We start from the raw sequence: 20,191 nt of genomic DNA on the forward strand, positions 1-20,191 counted from the left end.
TATTGGTCCAGACTTTCCACATCGGTTAATCCCTAGTTCCAAGAATTCTTCGTCTAGCTGTCATTTTGGGATAACTCCACCTTTTAAATAAGTATTCTTTGACAGCAGGGACATTACCTTTTGTTTTATTTTCAAGGGACTGAGAGCTTAAGCTGTTTACCCTGTTGTGGTAAAATATCACAGTAAAGTTTAGACAATCATATTTTATCTTTCAAACAGAACAAAACCATAGACATTATAAATGTTTGAAACTCTAGATCAGACTCATGTTCATTACATTTTGTCTGAACCTATCACTGTGCTTTTCACACCAATACTGTGCTTTGTGGCCCTCATAACTTAAAAAAAAGTCTTAAGATCTTATATTTATTTGACTAGTTTGACATGTTTAAATTTGTGCACACATGAAATGTTAATCATTGGGTTAAAAAAATATTACACATATTTGCTACAATCTCACAGCATTTCACATAAAAATGGCACTTTAGAATCATTAGTGCAATACCTCTAGAGTTTCATCACTTTCCATCACTCGTCACTGTAATTATGACACAGCATATATAAAACAAATTACAGTATTCTGCATAAATCAGCATGTACTTTTGCATTACAGCAATCATTCTTATTAAATCCTGATCACACTGTATTTATATGACACATTATCAAATGTTTTTATGGCACTCTAACTCTTGATTTTCTGACAATTTTTTTTCTGAATAGCTGTAAAGTGGTTGATGCTTAGTATACCACACAAATCAATGTTTTTATCTCTCAAAAAAGAAAATGTCTGTTAAAAAATGCTCGGTAGGTGCTTGGTAGGTGCTCATTAGGTAGTTGGAGTGTGGTATGGCCATGTGGGCAGATCTGGCTCTCAGCAGTTGCTCTTCCTCTAGGCCACTATGGGGTCTCCATATGCACAGCTTTTCTCGATGGCGAGGTTGTACCAGTTGCCTTTACCTCCTTTATACGCACTGGTGACTATCCGGGCCCAGCCTGCCTCCCCCTGTGGACCAAAAAAACACATTACACCACTATTACACTGCTGCGGTTAAGCTGTCTCTGCAGGCATTTTCCATGTAAACATGTGCAGTGATTTTAAATCATTAGAAATATGGAAGTAGCATTTCTTGCCAGATGCTGCTGGTCACAATCATTAACACTTACTGCACTGTCTGATAGGGGTGTGCCATATTGTATCCTACATTGTGACAGAGAAGTACTGTGATTTAAAAAAAAAACTATATTGTCATAGCAGCAGTACTTTGTATTGAAATGAGTCTGTTTTTTTATTTGTTTTGCTATTTTATGTGAAGCTTTATAAATATTGTTGTAACTTGTTTAGATTTGCCATTTATGTGAATGCACAAAATATTATGCAGTAGAATATTCTTACAATTAATAAAATATTTTTCAGTGTTTTTATACTTTAAGAACATCAGTATGTCAAAAATGCCCAGAAGTATTGTGATATTATTTTTAGCACCATATTAACCAACCCATACTGTCCACTGTGGTTGCTAATGCCTTCTATGACATTCCTGGTACTAATATAACACTGTGGATGTGTGTAGCTTTGCTTAGAAACATGCTATGTAACTAAATACTTACTTACTTATACAGATGTAAGCATTCCCACTTCATCCACTCGGGCAACACTTCCTAATTCATTTAAAAAATGGATATCCCTTGACTTTTGCCACATAAGTTTATTTCTCATCATACCTCAGATTACAAAGTTTAATTATTTATTTATCTAAACAATGAATCTAAAAAATTCTATATCTTATGTTATTTATTTTGTAAGGGAAAACTCAGGGTTTGTATGTGCAAAGCCATGAAGACTAACCCAAAACTCTCCCCAGGAGTTCCGTACTATCCAGAACTCTGTGCTGTCCTCGTCCACACCCCAACCAGCTACAGATACGATGTGGTTCGGGAGAGAGATGACATGGAACTCGTCAAACACTCCTCCCTGGTACGCCTCCAGTCCCTTAGTCGCCATGATGCCACAGCTGGAACAGGTTGAGACTGCGTTTACACACTTCTGAATGTGAGTTAGCTGACAAGTTTTGAATTAAAGTAAATTAGAGAGGTGGTTAAAAGGAAAATAATTATATTATAATATAATTATTTATATATTATAATATATAAATAACAAACAAAGACATATTATCTAAAAACTGCATGTCTGTATTAACTGTAGGTCTAAGGTAAAGTCTTGCCTGATTGGCCCATTTTTGTAGATCTCAGCTTTCATTTTGTCTCGTCCTGAGACCTCCCCATAATCTCCCACCTTCCACATCGTGTAGTTATTCACAATGGAACAGGAGCCAAAGAATGAGCAGGTACCACACTGGTTGAATGGATCACATTCTGCATATGAACAAGAAAATAACCTTCACATACTGCAGAGTAAACTGTTCAATTAAATTCATTTGTCAATAAATGTTCTAACCCTTAATTTGCAAAAAAATTACCTTGCGATTCAAGGGGTAGAAGTACAAAGAATAATATTAGGACTTTTTCCTTAAAAAAAATAAAAAGTTTACTTGGGTCTGGGACATTAAAAATATTATATCACAATGTTTGAAAAACATTTTAACAATAAAACAATATATATTTCTCAATAAACGTGATCACAGTTACTAAACAGATACTTAAAATAAAAATTGGCATGTCAGCACATATACAGGCCCTTGCTATTTAAAGGGGGCAAGTAGACATGCATCTAATGTCCTTAAATATGTTTTGTTTAAAACCAAAATTTGATGTGAAGAGTTAAGTTGGCAATGACAACCGGATTAATGGCAGATATTCTTAACTTACTCTGATTTCTGGCCTGATAGTTGTTGCAGGTCTCATCTGGAATGCCTTTCTCGTGTGCATAAGCGTACACACCCAGATGATCACCTCCAAAACATGATCCCGCCCCTCCACAGTCAATCACGTTCTGAACCGACAAGTAGGCTGATGGCCACGCCCCTTGCCTTTTGATGTTTATACGATCTTAAAAAGAAGACAGTAACCAAAGTGTTTTTTTTTTCTGCAGGTAAAACTTTACACACTTTTAATACATGTGACCAAGGAATATCCCCTAATAATGCATGGCATCTAATAATCAACAATCATCACATCACAACAAGAACAAATGTGTACATAAGCGTAAACACCATGTTCAATAAAGGCATTTTAAAATATCTGCATGGCAAACACACATGCTTTAAAGTTAATTTCTAAAAAATATACGTTTTCATTTGTTAAACTGGGTCGCAAAGCAAACAATTATATTATACATTGTGCTGAGGTAAAATTGCCTTTTTTATGCCTCATTTTACAGACGGGAAGTAAGTAATACCATGTTCTTATGTTCTAGAGATGAAATTAGTGACAGTCTCAAGTTCAATGTTTATTAGAAATGTTAGCCTAGCATCTACCAAAGCCCTTCAGATCTCAAACATGTCTTTTCTGATTGACTGTACCTAAAGTCAATGGTAAACTGTGTTAATTTGATTTATCATCAAACTATTAATTCAATAGAATAGGGAAACATAATAAAATAGAGAGAAAGTGTAGACAGAGAGGTTCCTTGCTCCTACCTGCGAGTGCACTGGTGGCCCCCATGGCCCAGCATGAGCCGCAGTACTGCGGGATGTGCTGGTTGCGTGTAACACTCACATAGTTCCTCCCATCAACACTGCGCCAGTCCCAGGCTGCAGGAAGGTCCGAGACATTCAGGAACTCATGAGGCCTGGGGTAGGTCCTAAAAAAAACATATGCATAAACCATGAGCTGAGTTAGAGGGTTTTTTGTGTGAATTAATCTGCCATGTTGTCATGTTGGAACCGCTGTGAACACCATGTGTTTAAACATAAAATGCACTAGATTAGAAGTATTGAATGGGTTAAATTTTAAACTACTTAATGAATACTACCAGAATTCTTCTTATTTTAAGAGATTTAGCAGTCGTAGAGCTTAAAACGGCAGCAGTTACTACTATCTACTGAGATTCCCTTTAGCAGATTTTCTATGTAAAGATAAATAATATCCATGATCTCATTTTAAAACACTAAAACTGTAATTTGTTTAATCAAATAGATTTGATTAACCTTCCAGTCCCACTGTTTGGCTGTTCATATCTGGAGCTGTTACATTTATTTTATTTTAGGCCAAGAGTGCAGCAAAAGGCAAAAAAAGAGAAAAAATAATAGTAATAGATTATTATGATGTACATAATTTAATGCATAATATGTCGTTCCTCTAATACACACTTAGACTGCTCAACAGAATAAAAAAAATGGCTACATTTTTCAGATTTTTTAGATCCGGTGTTCTGTCGAGTTGTGCTACCCGTGGATTTGTGCTACTTATCGGTTCTGCGCATGCGCTAAACTCTCAATTTTCACAGTTTTCATGTGTTTTTCTTGATCATTAAAAATCTTCTCGGATGCATTATACAATCTGGACTTTGAGTTTTACAATCGTGTAAAAAATAAGGATAAAAATATAATAAAATATATATATATATACATGTTTAATCACCTATATGGCCTTAACTTTATCCGGATGCAGCGATTAGGCTATTTAGATATTATACCGAGACGTATTATTAGAACATACTGCGAGCGTGTTTTAATACTTTGTATTTTACCTTTAAATATACACTAGGGTAGCAACGTTTGACAGGTTGCTAAAATCGACAGAACACTGGACTGAGATCACTTTTGTTTGGACCCATCTGGTGCTTTTATACCTGCTACTGTAGTTCGGACCAAACTAAAAAGTCACAAAGTCCACACCAGACATGACAACTATGTTAACTAGGTGTGAAAAAACACCCTAAAACTGTCATTGTGCAAGCATTTTATAACAGCAGCAACGTGACAGCTTTTTGGACTAAAACAGTGCCATGAATCTGTAAAAGCTAACGTTAATTCTTCTCAAAAACAGAAAGAAACTATAACCGCTTTAACTGTTGTAGACTCTCTGTGCTGCTGTTCAGCTGTTTTCTCCGCTCACCTTATAAACGAGGGTCTGCTGCTTTTCACTCTCTTATAACAGGAATCCCAGGAATCGCTCAACTCCTGAGCCCCTGCTATAATATATAAAACAGATGATAGACCAAACAAAACAGTGCTGGGAGGCGCCATGCTGTATTTGTTTTGATGTAGAGTTGTTGGAGGAGGGAGGATTAGGTGTTTGGCGCCACCTGTGGAAGTGGAGGAGACTCGCCTTTCCTCCCTTCAGAAACAGAAAAAACTGCATTCCCAGCTCAACCACCTGATTTCTGTTTTATTACTGACCCTTTTATATAAGACATTAAAACAAAGTCAAACAGAAACAAATGTATCGTATCCAATAAAATAAAAAAAATAAAAAATAAAAATATATATATATATATTTTTTTTTTTTTGGATTCATTTTAGACTCAATCATCCATTATAGTGTTTCAAAGTCCTTTTTTGATATAAAAGAGGAGATAAGAAGTGGACACATTTGCTGATTTTTACTTTATTAAATTGTGTTGTACTCAACATAGAACAAAAGTAAACATAATATAACATACCCAAAATGTCTAGATCTTATAGATGTATAAGTCTGATTATTAAAACAAATTAAAACAAAGTCAAACAGAAACAAATGTATGACGTTCATGTATTGTATCCAATAAACATAAACAAAAAAAACTGAATTGCATAAATAAAACAATGTGATTCAATGTTTTTGTTTATTGCGAAGGCAATTAGTACCCCCCCACCCGTGGAGGGACGAAATCATCAAGTCATGGAGACAACTAATTGAGGTGTGAAAACAAGATAACGAAGACCTGACCAAGTCATCCCCGCGACTTAATTACAGTGGTATGTAAAATGTGGGCACCCCTGATAATTTTCATGATTTTCCTTTATAAATCATGGGTTGTTCAGATCAGCAATTTCGGTTAAAAATAATATTTAGCAGACTAATTCTTGAACATTGAAATAATGTTTGCACACTTTCTGTAAATCCTATAAACTTCATTTGATTTCTCAGATATCACTGTTTTCATCTGCTATATGATATATTTAACTGAAACTGCTGATCCAAACAACCAATGATTTATAAAGGAAAATCATGAAAATGATCAGAGGTGCCCAAACCTTTTCATTCCACTGTATCTTGTTACCAAAAGTCGTGGCCATGCATTAGGATCTATTTCCTACGCTTTAATAAGTCATGGCCATGCATTAGGATTTCTTTCTTGCACTTTAAAAAGTCGTGGCCATGCATTAGTGTTCTTATTTTTATTCTGTCGTACATTTTATAATGTGTATATATATATAGTTTTTTAAAGCAATATCGGAAAATTATTTAGTGTTGTTAAGCTTTTGACATCTTGCTCCAGACTGCCATCTAGTGTCTAATTTAATTTCCTACACTGTTAAAAGTATGTGCAGAGAATACATTCGACATATTTTTAAAGCTTTTAAACTCCAGTTTTAAACCTTTACAATCTGCTGGCAGTATCTCACAGTAGCAGTATTCCTCGTGCCTTTACTGCCTAAAACCTGTTTACTGAAGAAAAACTGAAATATATAGGTAATATATAAGTTTTCTTTGCATTTGTTACTAAATACATCATTCTACTTTGCAAGATGAAAGAAATATACTGGCCAAAAGGATATTTATTATTTTTATTTGAGTTTTTAGCCGTTAAGCTCATAGTTATAGTGTTTCAAAGTCCCTTTTTTATATAAAAGAGGAGATAAGAAGTTGACACATTTGCTTTTTTTTACTTTATTTATTTTTTTGTACTCAACATAGAACAAAATTAAACATAATGTAACATACCCAAAATGTCTAGATCTAAACAATAAAAATAATTTATAAGTCTAATTATTATCATTTGACCCTTAATTAAATAATTAGTGACTCCTACATTATTAGACTGTCATGTGACTTATTTCAGGGAAATAATAGTATATTATAAAAACATTAAATTACAGAAATGTTATAAAACATAAATGCAATGAGCTTTAATTCTTTTTTTTTCTTTTCCTTCTAGTTTGATCTGTTGTGCTTTTGGTCTGTATGTTTTTGCCAGTGTTTTACAGAGCCGTGTAAATCAGCTTTTGTACCAGTAGAGGACACTAGTCACCTACCACACACGGGCCTACTACAGGTAGTTAAGCAGCTATTATTGTGTCTTAATCTGAAGCTTTTTCATTTCGCTCCCTATGCTGTCTCATAAATCAGTGTATTAGAAAGCAGTGTAAATGTCTGTAAAGCAAATGGGGAAAATCTCTAGCTGCCTGTCTGATACACCATTGGTGATAAGCCAAAACATGCTGATGTTGTAAACTGGATTACCCCAGAAAATGTGCAGCATGCAATTTTTAAAATCAATATATTTTTTATGTGCAGTTTATCTAACGTTAGCTTGTATTTACTGCTTAATAAAAACACTGCAGGGATATGTAAATACTATTGTTCACTTTATCGCCTCAGGCCCCGTTGTTTCCTTTTGCCTTAAGCTTTCCGGGATATCTCATTTCCCAGCCAACATTCTCATGAGGGGCTCACATGGGTGGGCATGGGCTCTGAGAGGGTTTGAATATATGTGTTGTTACTGGGCCCAAGTGGCTTTCCCAAATGGGCCACATCATTACAGCTCAGCTTAACCTCCCATGGGTCATATATAGGCCCTGTGTGCAGTGTGGAACCCAGATAGGCTCCATGTTTATCCCCTCCTGGTTAAACATGGGGCCGATGCTCTGAGTGGTCAAGCACGCTAAGCATTGCCACTGTGTTCAGGAGATTGCCAGTTTGAATCCTGTTCATGTAGCTTGCCATCAGCTGCTGGAGCCCTGAGAGAGCACAATTGGCCTTGTTCTCTGTGGGTGGGTAGATGGCACTCGTTCACCTCATTACTTCAAAGGGTGATGTCGCTCAGCACAAGGCGTCTGTGAGCTGATGTATCAGAAACGAGTCGCTGCGCTCCGATTGCACTGTGATGCTACTCAGCACTACTGCATCAGCAGCAGCTTAAAAAGAGGTGGTGACTGACTTCACATGTATCGGAGGAAGCGTGTGTTAGTCTTCACCCTCCTTGAGTTGTGGCATCACTAGTGATAGGGGAAGTCCTAATGAGTTGGTTGGGTAATTGTCCTTGTAAATTGGGGAGAAAATAGAATAAAAAATAAAAAAAAAAAAATATATATATATATATATATATATATATACACACACACAAACATGGATGGAGCATATGAAGCCATCATGGAACCTATGAACCAAAATGTCTGGACGCCAGTTGGCCTTCCCCTACAGAACCCACATGGGCTTGCTATCTGGTTGTGTGTTCAAAAAATCTAATGTAGCTCCAACGTAGCCAAAGCATCGACCACCCACTACTTACTTTTATCATTTAGTATTTTCTGCTTGCATTTTAAGAATAAAAAAAAAAATGATGGTAAGGTGGTTTGGATATTGCACTTCAAATCTGACAGGACTAGATATCTTTCCTCCTTAGTCAGAATACTGTCTGAGTAGGCAGCCTTTCTTTTACAGTGTAGTCATACAGCCATTGTCAGAAATGGATGGCCATCTAGTAAACAGGTACAATAACCGGTGTGAGCCGGATGAGCCGCAGAGAGCATGAGAGGTACTATAGACCTGAGTGCAGCAACATTCCTGCCTATGCACTTATTAAATTAGTGTGTTAGATATTGTACTGTAGTTGTAATCACAGTGGTAGCAGTATTACTACAGTATATACTGTATAGTATAGTAATAGTGCTCAGTATTAATGTTGATTGTTTATTGATGTTATTTGCAAATATTAGTAGTGAGTAGAGTTGCACGGTGTACCGAAGGTTCGATTCTTTTTCGATACTACGTCATCACAAACGATTCGGTTCTTTAGCGTTCGATGCTTTCGATACTGTATATAGCCCAGTCACTAGCTTCAAATGAGTCAAATTAGTAGGCGCGATTTGATTCAGTTCATAAGAAAACTGATTCACACCGCAGCAGTCGGTGTGGCAGGATTCAGATAAACTTAGTGTTCTGAACAAATGAATCGATTCACGCGCAAGCCAGCAGAGCAGCAGCGAGTGTAGAATGGCGACGGCTAAAATAACAGATGTCTCTCGTCCGCGACTTGTGGACAAAACGGGCGCGAGGAGTGAAGTGTGGGAAAATAGTCTGAGATGTAGGCATCTGTTTTTTATTGATATTTTTATTTTTAAATAAAATAACGAAAACTGAAAGTGAAACTAAACTACTTTATTAGCGCTGTTTTCACTCCCGCAGTTGTACAGCGGGGGGTGTTGTGCCGATTCTGTCCGCGAAGCGGGAGTCGGATTCAGTAGCGGATTCGGCACCTCGCGCTCCGCGGTGTTAGTTGTAAGCGCTCGCGCTAACCGCAAAATACGACAGAAAACACTGAGGGAGCTGCAGACTTATGTGTGGGACTAGAATATGAGCACGAGGAGATCAAAGAGAACCTTTACCTGTGAGTAGCTCACATCAGAACACGCAAATCTCTCTCTCTCTCACTCTCGCTCTCTCACTCTCTCACTCTTTCTCTGTGTCTCTCTCGCACGTGAACGCCTCCGCGTTTGACCTGCAGCACTGTGTTTAGCTGTTCTTAAAAATCATTTTAATTAAATAATAGTTCTCTGCTTCTATGTTACAGTGTTATTTAACATAATTCTGATCATATTTCGCTCATTCATTTAGCAGACAAGCACCCTGATCTCTACAAAGAGCTGAGAAGTCGACAGGTTAGTGGAGTTAGTCAAGATACACTCTGTCTGTAGCTTTACTAAGATTTACTAGCTACTGCTAGTAAATCACGTTAACACGGAGAGGAGTGTGCAGGAGTTTTGTTTTGGACCCGTGGTTCGCAAATCTGTGGTCAGGCACGTATCCTGCTTGATCGTTACACTGAACATGGGCTTATTAAAAACGGTAAACGGTTGATTAATAAAACGGAGCAGTGAGTGTTAAAATGAACATAACATTGTAATGTTCTTCTGTCTCTTTATTTTCCTTATTCAGAACTTAACTTCTGCCCGCCCGTCAGGTTCACATAGTCAGGCTACCATTACCTCTGGTTTTAGTTTTAGTTTTTAGGAAGTGTTTAGATAATTATGTTATAGTTAAGGTTATAATAACGAAACTTGTTTTTTGTACAAATGTTTCATTTTAGAATAAAAACGTTTGCACCGATTGTTCAGTGTTCAATCCAGTTCAGTCAAAAATAAACATTTTATGTTCAGATATTTTTATTGTTTTTTTTTCTTCCAAGTATCGTTTTGGTATCGAAAATCGTGATACTACAGTTGGTATCGGTATCGAAGTCAAAATTTTGGTATCGTGACAACCCTAGTAGTGAGATAATTTCTGTGCTGTATAAAACAAACCTACAACAGATTTGGCATCATATTGAAGAGCCATTTGATCAAAGAACCACTGCCTTTAAAAAATAATGTATAATATGCGATAATAATGTAGGGTAATAATGTAGGATGGCAATATTACACATTATTACACATTATGTGTCTAGGGATGGACTGGCCAAAGGGAGTACTGAGGCAATTTGCAGTGGGCTACCCTGTGTGTGAACTAATATTGAACAGTACTTTTGTCTACAGTATCCGAAGTGCATGATCATTAAGTGAAAGGAATTCTTTTTGCTTCAGCATACCAGTCCTCTTCCTGTTCCAACACAACTGCGCACCAGTGCACAAAGCCATGGCATAGACATGGATGAGTTTGATGTGGAAGAACTTGACTAGCCTGCACAGAGTCCTCACCTGAACCCGATAGAATACCTTTGAGGTGAATTAGTGTGGAGACTAAGAGCCAGGCCTGAGTTCAGTGTCTGACTTCACAAATGCGCTTCTGGAAGAATGATCAAAAATTTCCATAAACACACTTCTAAACCTTGTGGAAAGCCTTTCTCAGAAACATTAAAACTTTTATTGATGCAAATATCCAATTAAAGGCAGACATGAACCCTATGGACTATAAATGGGATTTCATTAAAAGTTCATACGTGTGCAAAGGCAGACGAGCGAATGCCTTTGGCAATACAGTGTAAGTGTTTAGCCAATTTGTTAGACAGTAACTATTATTATTTTTTGCAGCAACACTTTTTTTGCATGCACTAAATATTTAGTACATTAGGCCCATTATGAAATGTCTTATGTTTGTTGACCATTCTTTTACATAATTAAATTGTTCTTAAGAGTTTAACAGCCTCGGATCATTACTCTTTCTCTTACTTTTTGTCCAGTCAGCAAAGTGCTTTAGCGAGATTGCCATATGATCTAATTAGATGCAGCACACTTCCCCTTAAATGCAGCCCATCACAACACGCTTGTCAAATGAGGCAGGTATCTTAACATAATCAGAGTAATTTTGTTGTTCAGTGGTAATATGCACTCTTATGCTAAAAGCTTATGAGCAGCTAAATAGAAATTAAGAGCAGCCTTTGACTTTGGGAAGTTAAAGATGTCTGTTTATTAAAGAATAATTGCTGAAAATTAGATTTGGCCTGCAGTGAAGGAGCTAGTATTAAAGGGGTATTACACAAGACTTCCGTCTGATTTCAGTGGAAAAAAATAAGGCATCTAAGAAGGCTTTTTCTTTAGTTTATTTTATTTTTTATTATAATTTCCTATGTACAAAACCACATGTTTTAAATGGGTCTTTAGGCAGTGCAATAGAGGAATTACTTTTAAACGGTTCCATAAAGATTTTAGACGTTTACAAAACTTTCGCTTGATTCACACATTCATTACAAACATGGTTCTTTATGGAACCAAATCTGGTTCTTCTTTGGTGTCCCTCAAAAAAACACACTCAAAGCACTTTTATTTTTATTTATCAGAACATAAATCTTCCACTTCATAAGATCACTTACACAAAAGTGCCAGTCAGTTCTGTACCACTTGTAACACAGCAGCACAGTCCACCCATCTTCCCTCCCTGTCCCAACTCTAAACCTGTACATCACTGCTCTGCCCCTCCCAATGTACCCCCTCCCTTGTCTGAGTATTTTTAAAAAGTGAACGCCACTGCCTGTTCTTACAGCTGACGAGTGGCAGCACCTACAAAAGCATAAAAAGAAAAGAACCAGTTGAGAGACAGCTTCTTACCTCAGGCAATCAGGCTGCTGAACAGCCAATAGCAGTGTTCTGTTTATCAAATCTCTTCTCATCTGTCTCACTAAAAAAAATATCAAAAATATCTCCAACCCATACAAACTCACTCTGCACCTTACTTTAATTACATACTAAACAACCACAATGAACCAACCAAGACTCTCCTAGCGATTTGGCTCGGGCTCTATGTGTAACCTTAATTTGTTAGATGCAAGATTATGCCATATTTTCCTGTATTAGTTTGCATATGTCTAGATTTGTACTAATAATGTATTTTTGTTGATCTCTTAAAAAGCAAAATCTTGTGTGCCTTATTACTTTCCTAAGATGCTTAATGGAAAATAAGGGATTGCCTTGGCTGAGCAGCTCTTGCTTAATTTCGTTATGTAACTTGTAAATAAAACCCTCCACAGTCTAATAGTTTTCCTCTAATTGATTAAAGCATTTCTTCTAAGTGAGATCATTGTTCTCAGAACAATTAACACAGCCGTTGAAGCAGAATTTACGCTTCTTCTGAAACAAAATTAACAGCAAAATTATGGAATTATGTAATGCTTACTATTCTCATATTACACTTTAAAACATAACATGGGAATAATAGTAAATCTGAAGAGTTTATGTGTGCGAAGATTATTTATTTGCCATTTTATTTGCCTTTCCAAGACATTCAGCAATGTGCAGATTCCATTAAAGCTGAGATCTGGGCTTTTCTTCCCTACAGAGATCATTTATTTGTTAGTGGTGTGGCACAGAAAGCTGTATAGTTTTGGAATGATCAGCAGTTTGCAGAATAAACTGAAGATGTGAGACAAAGAATGGGGAGCATTATCTTAAAATAAACAGTAAAGGTTGAAAATAAAAAGTTTTTACAAACATCAAAATCAGCACTGGTAAAGAGTTTCTCTATATAATATGTTAAAGCCCTTATTTAAGTTGAGATCTGCTTTAAAACCCCAACAGTTACATGTGATGCAGGACATGAATATCATCCAATTAGAGAATGATCATTGTATATTCATCTTTACATACACATTTAAAAACAGAGATACATAATTGAAGAAAGATGTTTCCCACAGATGTCAAGTTAGAGCGGTCTTATACATTTCAAAATGTTTCACAGAATGCATATAATTCCATATAAACCATGTTGGATATGATTAGCCTCTCATCCATTCTATTCATTCTGTAATAACATTATAATTTAGAAATTTCCAACAGGTGCAAATGTGTTGCTATAAAGTATAAATCTTTCAATAAACAAAGCCTCTATCAGGATATTTTACTTAATGTTTTCACTTTTCCTAAGATAAAGAGAGTGAATCCAGCTACGATGAGGATATAGCCATGTGAAGATGCTTAGAAGTAATACACTTTATGCATATATACACCAATCAAGCATATTATTACATTGTCCTTTTTCTACACCCAGCCACTGCAGCCCTGTACCAGCTCAACACACAGTACTAATACACAACCACCATATCAGTGTCACTGCAGAGCTGACAATAACATGATAATACCTGCTCTGTGGTGGTCCTGATAATTAAGGAACAGGTTTAAAGAAGGATAGTAAAGTATGCAGAGAAACAGAAAGACCACTGTCTGTAATAATAGTCTGTAATCATGTAATCATTCATTACAAAATTGTTAATATATGCTCAGTGCTGCTGAAAAAATATATAATGGGAGTAGAAATAAGGAGGTGGATATTCTATTTAAATATACCTATAATATATAATGTGCAATATACTGTACACGTGCAACTGATGTAAATACTGATGTAAATATTCTCCTGAAATGTTTGACATTTTTATTATTTATTATATATTTTGTCTGCTTCCGTGTTATTTGATATCAAGTTGATTTTGTAACATTGTACATTTTTCTACTGTGCGTATCTATCAAGTTATGCTTGATCAGTGTATAAATGGATATGTGTGTTGTTGTTGGGTGGTTTAAAAGGGGCTGTATAATACTGTTTGTTGGTTGTTATTTTGTGTATGATCCTAAGAAAAATCATGCCATAAAAAACTATTATTATAATTATTGAATGGTGATTCATATAATCACCAGAAAGCACTTTACCACAAGCCATTTAAGAGAGAGTTTTACAGCACCTCTTTCCGTATTTATAATATATGCTCGTGCATTATTTCGAATGAGGATGATCCTCATGTTAATTGCAGTAAACATGTATATCTATATAAACTAAATGCTTCCTAGTCTGGGAGAGGCTTTAAAATAGGGTGTGGTAAGATGCTCAGGTCAGTGAACTGTGTTAAAAGCCTCGGCCAGCTGGCCCTTAATTGCAAATTTGCATGGTACAAATGGCCTTCAGTAATGCACAGAATGATGGGTAGATCTTGGCTCTGGAAGTTAACAGGACATTATAAATGATTTAGGGATGATAATGACGATGATAATTATGTCCTTGAAGATGCAAGACACTCACAACAAGAAGACGAATCCAGGAAAGTCCATTGTGTGTGTGTGTGTGGGTGTGTGTGTGTGCGCTCACATACAGCAGCTTACTGTGTTATAATGTTCTGAGCAAATGATGTTTAGTGATCTTTTTAAACCATATGATAATTTTTTTAGCATAAAAGTGAAAAGAAGGACATGCCAAGCTATCGATTACATATAATTGATAAAAAAAAATAATGTTTATCTTTGATACATTTGTATAATTCCCAGTAAGAAAAAAGTAACTTCCGCAATATTAAAAATATATAAAAAATAAAACATTCCACAACTTAAGCATTTCTTTAAACATAGAATAATATATTTAAGTAATACTACACAAGAGGGAGTTCTATAACGTGTAATATTGGCACAAACCTGGAGTGTATTATTATACCTCGAGTTCCATTATCGCTGTTTATTGAAAGATTTTAAGTTAAGGAGGAGGAGAAAATATGATCTGTTTGGTTACAAACACTACACAAGTTAAAATAGTTCCATTGCTGCTCTGTTTGTAGCCACCGCGCTGTTTGGTTTGTAAACTGCATTTTTGCTAGGTTACCTGTATGTGGTGGAGTAATACATGGAGCGCTTTGGTTACAGTGCATTACCGGCTGATAAAAGCACTCATAGAACACCTCTCAGCCAATCAAATTTCAGGGTCGTAACTAACTGTGGAATAATTTAGAATATATACCCTGTTTATAAAAATGTTTAAATATTATGTTCTAATAATAATAATAACAATAATAATAATAATAATAATAATAATAATAATAAATTACAAAATTGTTTTTTATAAAAGTAAAAAAAAATATCCTGATACATTAAATCAGGAACCAAAAGTCATAAAGCTACACTAACCAAGAATTACTAGTTGGACAGTCTGTTTACTGTTGGTCTGAATCTCTGTTTTTTAATGAAGTGTGGGGTCAGCCATTGTTCTAGAAATAATAAGCTATGTTGTATAAAAGTTATAACAATATCATTTATTACCATAAGCTGAGAAGAATATTCTCATATAGATAAATATAGTTATGGCTGAATACTGAATACACTGTCTGATGACGTACTCCGTAGCACATCCTTTTACAATGGCATAACATAACATATTCAGAAAACATTCTGAATACACCCAGATTTCTTGAAATCTCAGTTTGATAAAAAAAATTCAAGTAACATGATTTATCACACAGACCAAAAGCAGAGATATGTGTCTGAAAAATCCTCCACAAATTCAGCAACAGCCATCATTTAGCAACTTTATCAGAACAGAGTAGGATAGAAACGGCTTCCTTCGAGCAGTAGTTCTCTCTTAAAACAGTATACCCCTAGAGTCCTTTATTCACCCTCCACACTAACACCAGGAGGGTGTATAATGCTCCTCCAGAGGAACTGCCACAACCAAACTGAACAACCACTCAAATGAACACAAACACACATGACCATTTTCTTTGGGGAAAACAACCCCAACAAAGAGAAACGGTGGCTGTCGAGAATGCTTTAAGCTACCATGTGAGCAATATGTTCAGAAACGTATATGTTTAGATTAAAAATCTACCTTAACTGCAGCCTAGGATTTGGAATGCAGCTACAGTATACACTCTTTTGCACTTTTTTATGCACAACTTTATGAACGTTGAGCTGAGATGGATTTCTTAATTTTACAAAAAAGAAATATATATATTTTTGCTCCTGAACTTCTACCACAGGTGGGAATTTTAACCCCATTATATTACATGATTTTACACTAATGTGTTTTGGAATATGCATTGTCCCTATTACAATTATTGTAACATCACAATGATCTTGAAGCAGTTAAAGTATATTTGCTCCTTAATTTTGTTTTTACTTATTTAGAGTTTTTAACTCTTTCATGCTAATAAAGCTGGAAAAAATTAGATGTGTTTCTGTGTCCAGCCCAAAAAAAGACAAATGATCAATGTTGAGAAATGTGGTTTAATTTATTTAATTTGCCACATTATTTGTATCTATGGCTGTAATTCTCTATTTTGTATCCATGCCAAACTTCTGCTCTCATAAAAAAACTTACAGTAACAGTAAGTTACGGTAAGTTGTGAAACAAAGAAAGTACAGTAGCCTTTTGTTGATTTCACACCAGTAAACTGACTCAGCGCTAGCACTCTAAGCAGACACCATCTGCCATTATTTTATTATCAATTAATCGATCAATTGTGATGCTTTTTTTGGCCCTTGGTTTAAGATCAATGTGCTTTGCTGTGTCTAGCATTGAGTGAGAGACTCACTGTCAGTCATATTTGATGCTCACAAAAGATGAAAGTTTTGCACAATAAAAGTCCCCAACCTTTTGCCAATAAAAACTGGCGTCCACTTTGTCTAAAAGCTTAACTCAACACAAGACAATTGTTTCCTCATGTGTGTTAGTCACAGGCACTGGCCCTTTGGAGAACAATCCTAAAAAGTATCGACATCAGTCAATAGATACCACTTTGCTCCATTGATTGACTGTATGCCACTCAAGCACTATTGCTGGTCCTTTGCTTCCTGGAGAGAATTGTCTGAGTAAAGTAGCTGTGTTAACAGCAGGAGGAGTGAGATCACTCTACATGGCAAGTTGCTATTGGTCCCATTACTTAAATTGGACCTAAATTACTTGTTGATATATTTTGATCTTTCCACTGTAAACCTTCTCAGTATACTATATAAATAATATAAGCATACAGTTATCAAAAATATTAAATAGTTATGCCTAGAGTGAATTTAATCTTTATTTATTTCTTCTTTCCAAAGTGAAAGTTGGAGGCATTGAATTTGTTTGTAACATATTAAGTATATCCAACAATCCTTTTTAAATCCCTTAAATGGATTTTAAAGGCTAATTTGTATCAAGTGTTACACATGTATATGTACATATTCTCCATCAGGTTTTATAGGTTTAGCATGATTCAGAAATCGTCATGTACTTTTCTTACAGATTTTGAATTTGTTTTTCAAAAAACCTTAACACAGCCCTGTTGGAGCAGTGGTGTTGAAAAGTGTACCACTGTGTGTGTTTGTTCACTAGCATGTATGCTTGTGGGTTCACTGCACAAATTAATTAGGCAGAGGTCAAATTCCGTTGTGTACATCACATTTAATGCCGTTTAATTTATGCCTTCTCATCCAACATCAGTGTCTGACCTTACAAATGTGCTCCTGGAAGAATGGTCAAAAACTCCCATAAACATACTCCGAAACCTTGTGGAAAGCCTTCTCAGAATATTTAAAGCTATTATAGCTTTAATATAATGGCCTGACATTATATTAAACCCAATTCATCAAGTATGGAAGTTCAAATGCATGGAAAGAGAAGGTGAGCAAATACGTTTGGCAATGTAATGTAAATGTCATGACGATACACTGGTCCGCTTGTGCACAGTATCCACGGTAAGACCTAGATTTCTAAATAAACTTGCCTTTCCTGGGCCCTGGATATAAGCATTCTGCAGTCTTTCAGAAACTGTCCCTCTGTTAACGCTGTCCCTGCTTTCGTGATTAGATGCTCACCACATACCTGCCTTTACTGCTGCACCACCCTCTCGTTTTGCTCTGTACAACTAGTTTCGCTGTAGGAACAGAACTGGACTTATTGACAAGAATACCAGAAACAGGTGCTGCTTCAAGAGTCTACACTGACTCTAAGTACAGATGCTCCCCAGAGAGCCATCCTTGGCCCATCACAGATGAAGACAAGACAGACTGTAGAGACAAGGTTAGTGCTGTCTCAGAGTGATGCTATGACAGCAGTCTCTGTCTCAGTATCAGCAAAATGAAGGTGATATTAAGGAAGGGGAGGTCACCCTCTCATAAACATCAATAGACCTGAAGTGGAAAGAGTCAGAAAGGTCAGAAGTTCCTTAGTGTACTTAGTTATGACCTCATTTGGTTCCTCCACACCCGTGTTTTTCAAACTTTTTCTGTCTTGCCCCCTTTGGTGTAAGAAAATGCCATGCCCCCTGGCCTAAAAAAGCTTCAAAAGTTTAGCTTTGTTGAAATTCCACCAAAATAATTTTCTTCTTCACAGCTGCCAAAGTTGTCAGACATGAAATACACATGTCTCATTCTCTCCTACCAAGTTCCAGGTTGATTACCTACACCTGTTTCTTTTTTTTGGATATGTTCAAACTGCCAGACAATATCTAGATTGAAATGCAATTACAGTCGTGTCTGTACAGATAGTTATCAGCTCCAGAAGCTTAAAACAAACTTCAACATGTCTTTTGTTTCATTAACAACACAACAAAAAACAATCCCTTATCAAACCCAAAGTGATTTGTGTGAAATGTGGGGGCTGCAAGAAGAGTGCTAATAGTAACCTTACCACAGCAACCCAGGCAGATACATCTGTGATTTCCAGACATGCAAATCCGATCTAGTAACTTACAGTTAACGCTGCGTACAGTCATTTCAACAAATCTGATTTGAGAAACTGATTCGTCTGTAGTCTCAAAACAGTCTTTTTCCCTGAGAAATATCTCTGCCTTCTGGACCTAGACAATATGTCCAAATAAACCTCTAATATAAAGTGTTATATTAGAAAAAAGTTGAAAAGCTGGAAAGTTGGGAAAGCTGGAAAGTTATCATTGATTGGGTGCGGGTTGGTTTATGTGCTTAAAAATAATATCAAATAAGCGCATACAATGTTGCTGATTAAAACATCAGTGCTAGCAGGGCCAGACCCAATTTTGCAAAGAACTACAGTTACTATAACATTGCTTCCCGTGTGATACATTTTTAATAAATTGTATTTATTTTAGGACATGAAGAGATTCACTTTGCAAAGTGAGAAACTAAAAAATAATTGCCTCAAATTCCCTGCCTTACAGGACATCTATTGGTCAAGATGCCTGATAAAAACCCACAAACTCAGACTGGACAGTAGATCACCCAGCACACAGTCTGTTTACCATACTGACATCTGGAAAGTGGTATCGCAGCATCATGTCCAGAACAAAGAGGCTAAATAACAGCTTTTACCCACAGGCTATAAGGCTATTGAACATGCCAGAAAGCTGTCAATATAACCCTGATATCATTGTCACCAGCCCCTTTACTTTTGTTCTATACTGTATTTGCTGTATTTGTACTGCTATGGAAACTGTCACCAAGCTCTTTTAACGTAAAAGAAAGAACTTTCATTCACACGTTTACACTGTGCATAATAAATGTCAAAGCTGTTATACACTATCCACTTCATACACTGGTTATTTTATACCAATGTTTTTAATGATCTACTTCAGAAGAAGTATAGAAGTATAAAACATAAATGTTTTTGCACACAGTGCATAATTAACATACACTGTTCTTATTTGGTACCTTAAGTATACAGGGTGTTATTCTGCTGTAAACTGATCACCACAATTACCACAAGCATTTTTATTTGGTATGAACTGAATATTTTGCACCTGAAAGTATTTGGCCAAAGATTGTAAAAAAAAGACACTTTCTGAGTGAAAAGACAGAATAATTTACATCAAACAATAATGTTTTTAATGACGCAATCAAATTGTATTCAGGGTGAAATGAGGCTATCTTTGTAAATGTATCCAAATGGCTGT

General features: G+C 36.0%; 1 protein-coding gene and 1 long non-coding RNA gene across 2 annotated transcripts; one reads left to right on the forward strand and one right to left on the reverse strand.

Moving 5' to 3' along the window:
• Positions 1-352: 352 nt before the first annotated feature.
• LOC103033117 (cathepsin Z) lies at positions 353-5,174 on the reverse strand. The gene is made up of 6 exons (XM_007235559.4): positions 5,017-5,174; positions 3,597-3,760; positions 2,827-3,006; positions 2,223-2,373; positions 1,847-2,012; positions 353-1,003 (listed from the first exon to the last, which is right to left on the reverse strand). Exons 1-6 carry the CDS (start codon positions 5,145-5,147, stop codon positions 890-892), a joined length of 906 nt encoding a protein of 301 aa, XP_007235621.2. The 5' UTR covers positions 5,148-5,174; the 3' UTR covers positions 353-889.
• On the forward strand, positions 1,965-19,820 carry LOC125801714 (uncharacterized). Its single transcript, XR_007438886.1, has 2 exons — positions 1,965-2,050; positions 19,460-19,820. It is a non-coding gene; the product is annotated as an uncharacterized LOC125801714 (long non-coding RNA).
• The last annotated feature ends 371 nt before the right edge of the window (positions 19,821-20,191 follow it).

The sequence above is a fragment of the Astyanax mexicanus genome, chromosome 4, assembly GCF_023375975.1.
Source record: "Astyanax mexicanus isolate ESR-SI-001 chromosome 4, AstMex3_surface, whole genome shotgun sequence".
Taxonomy (NCBI): domain Eukaryota; kingdom Metazoa; phylum Chordata; class Actinopteri; order Characiformes; family Acestrorhamphidae; genus Astyanax; species Astyanax mexicanus.

Excerpts from the sequence above, each read along its gene's own strand:
- LOC103033117 (XM_007235559.4), bottom strand. The coding sequence starts at position 5,147 with ATGGCGCCTCCCAGCACTGTTTTGTTTGGTCTATCATCTGTTTTATAT. Across the intron at positions 2,374-2,826 it reads CTATCAGGCCAGAAATCAGA|AATGTGATCCATTCAACCAG; the intron begins GTAAGTTAAGAA and ends GTTCATATGCAG. Across the intron at positions 1,004-1,846 it reads ACTCCTGGGGAGAGTTTTGG|GGGGAGGCAGGCTGGGCCCG; the intron begins GTTAGTCTTCAT and ends TTTGGTCCACAG.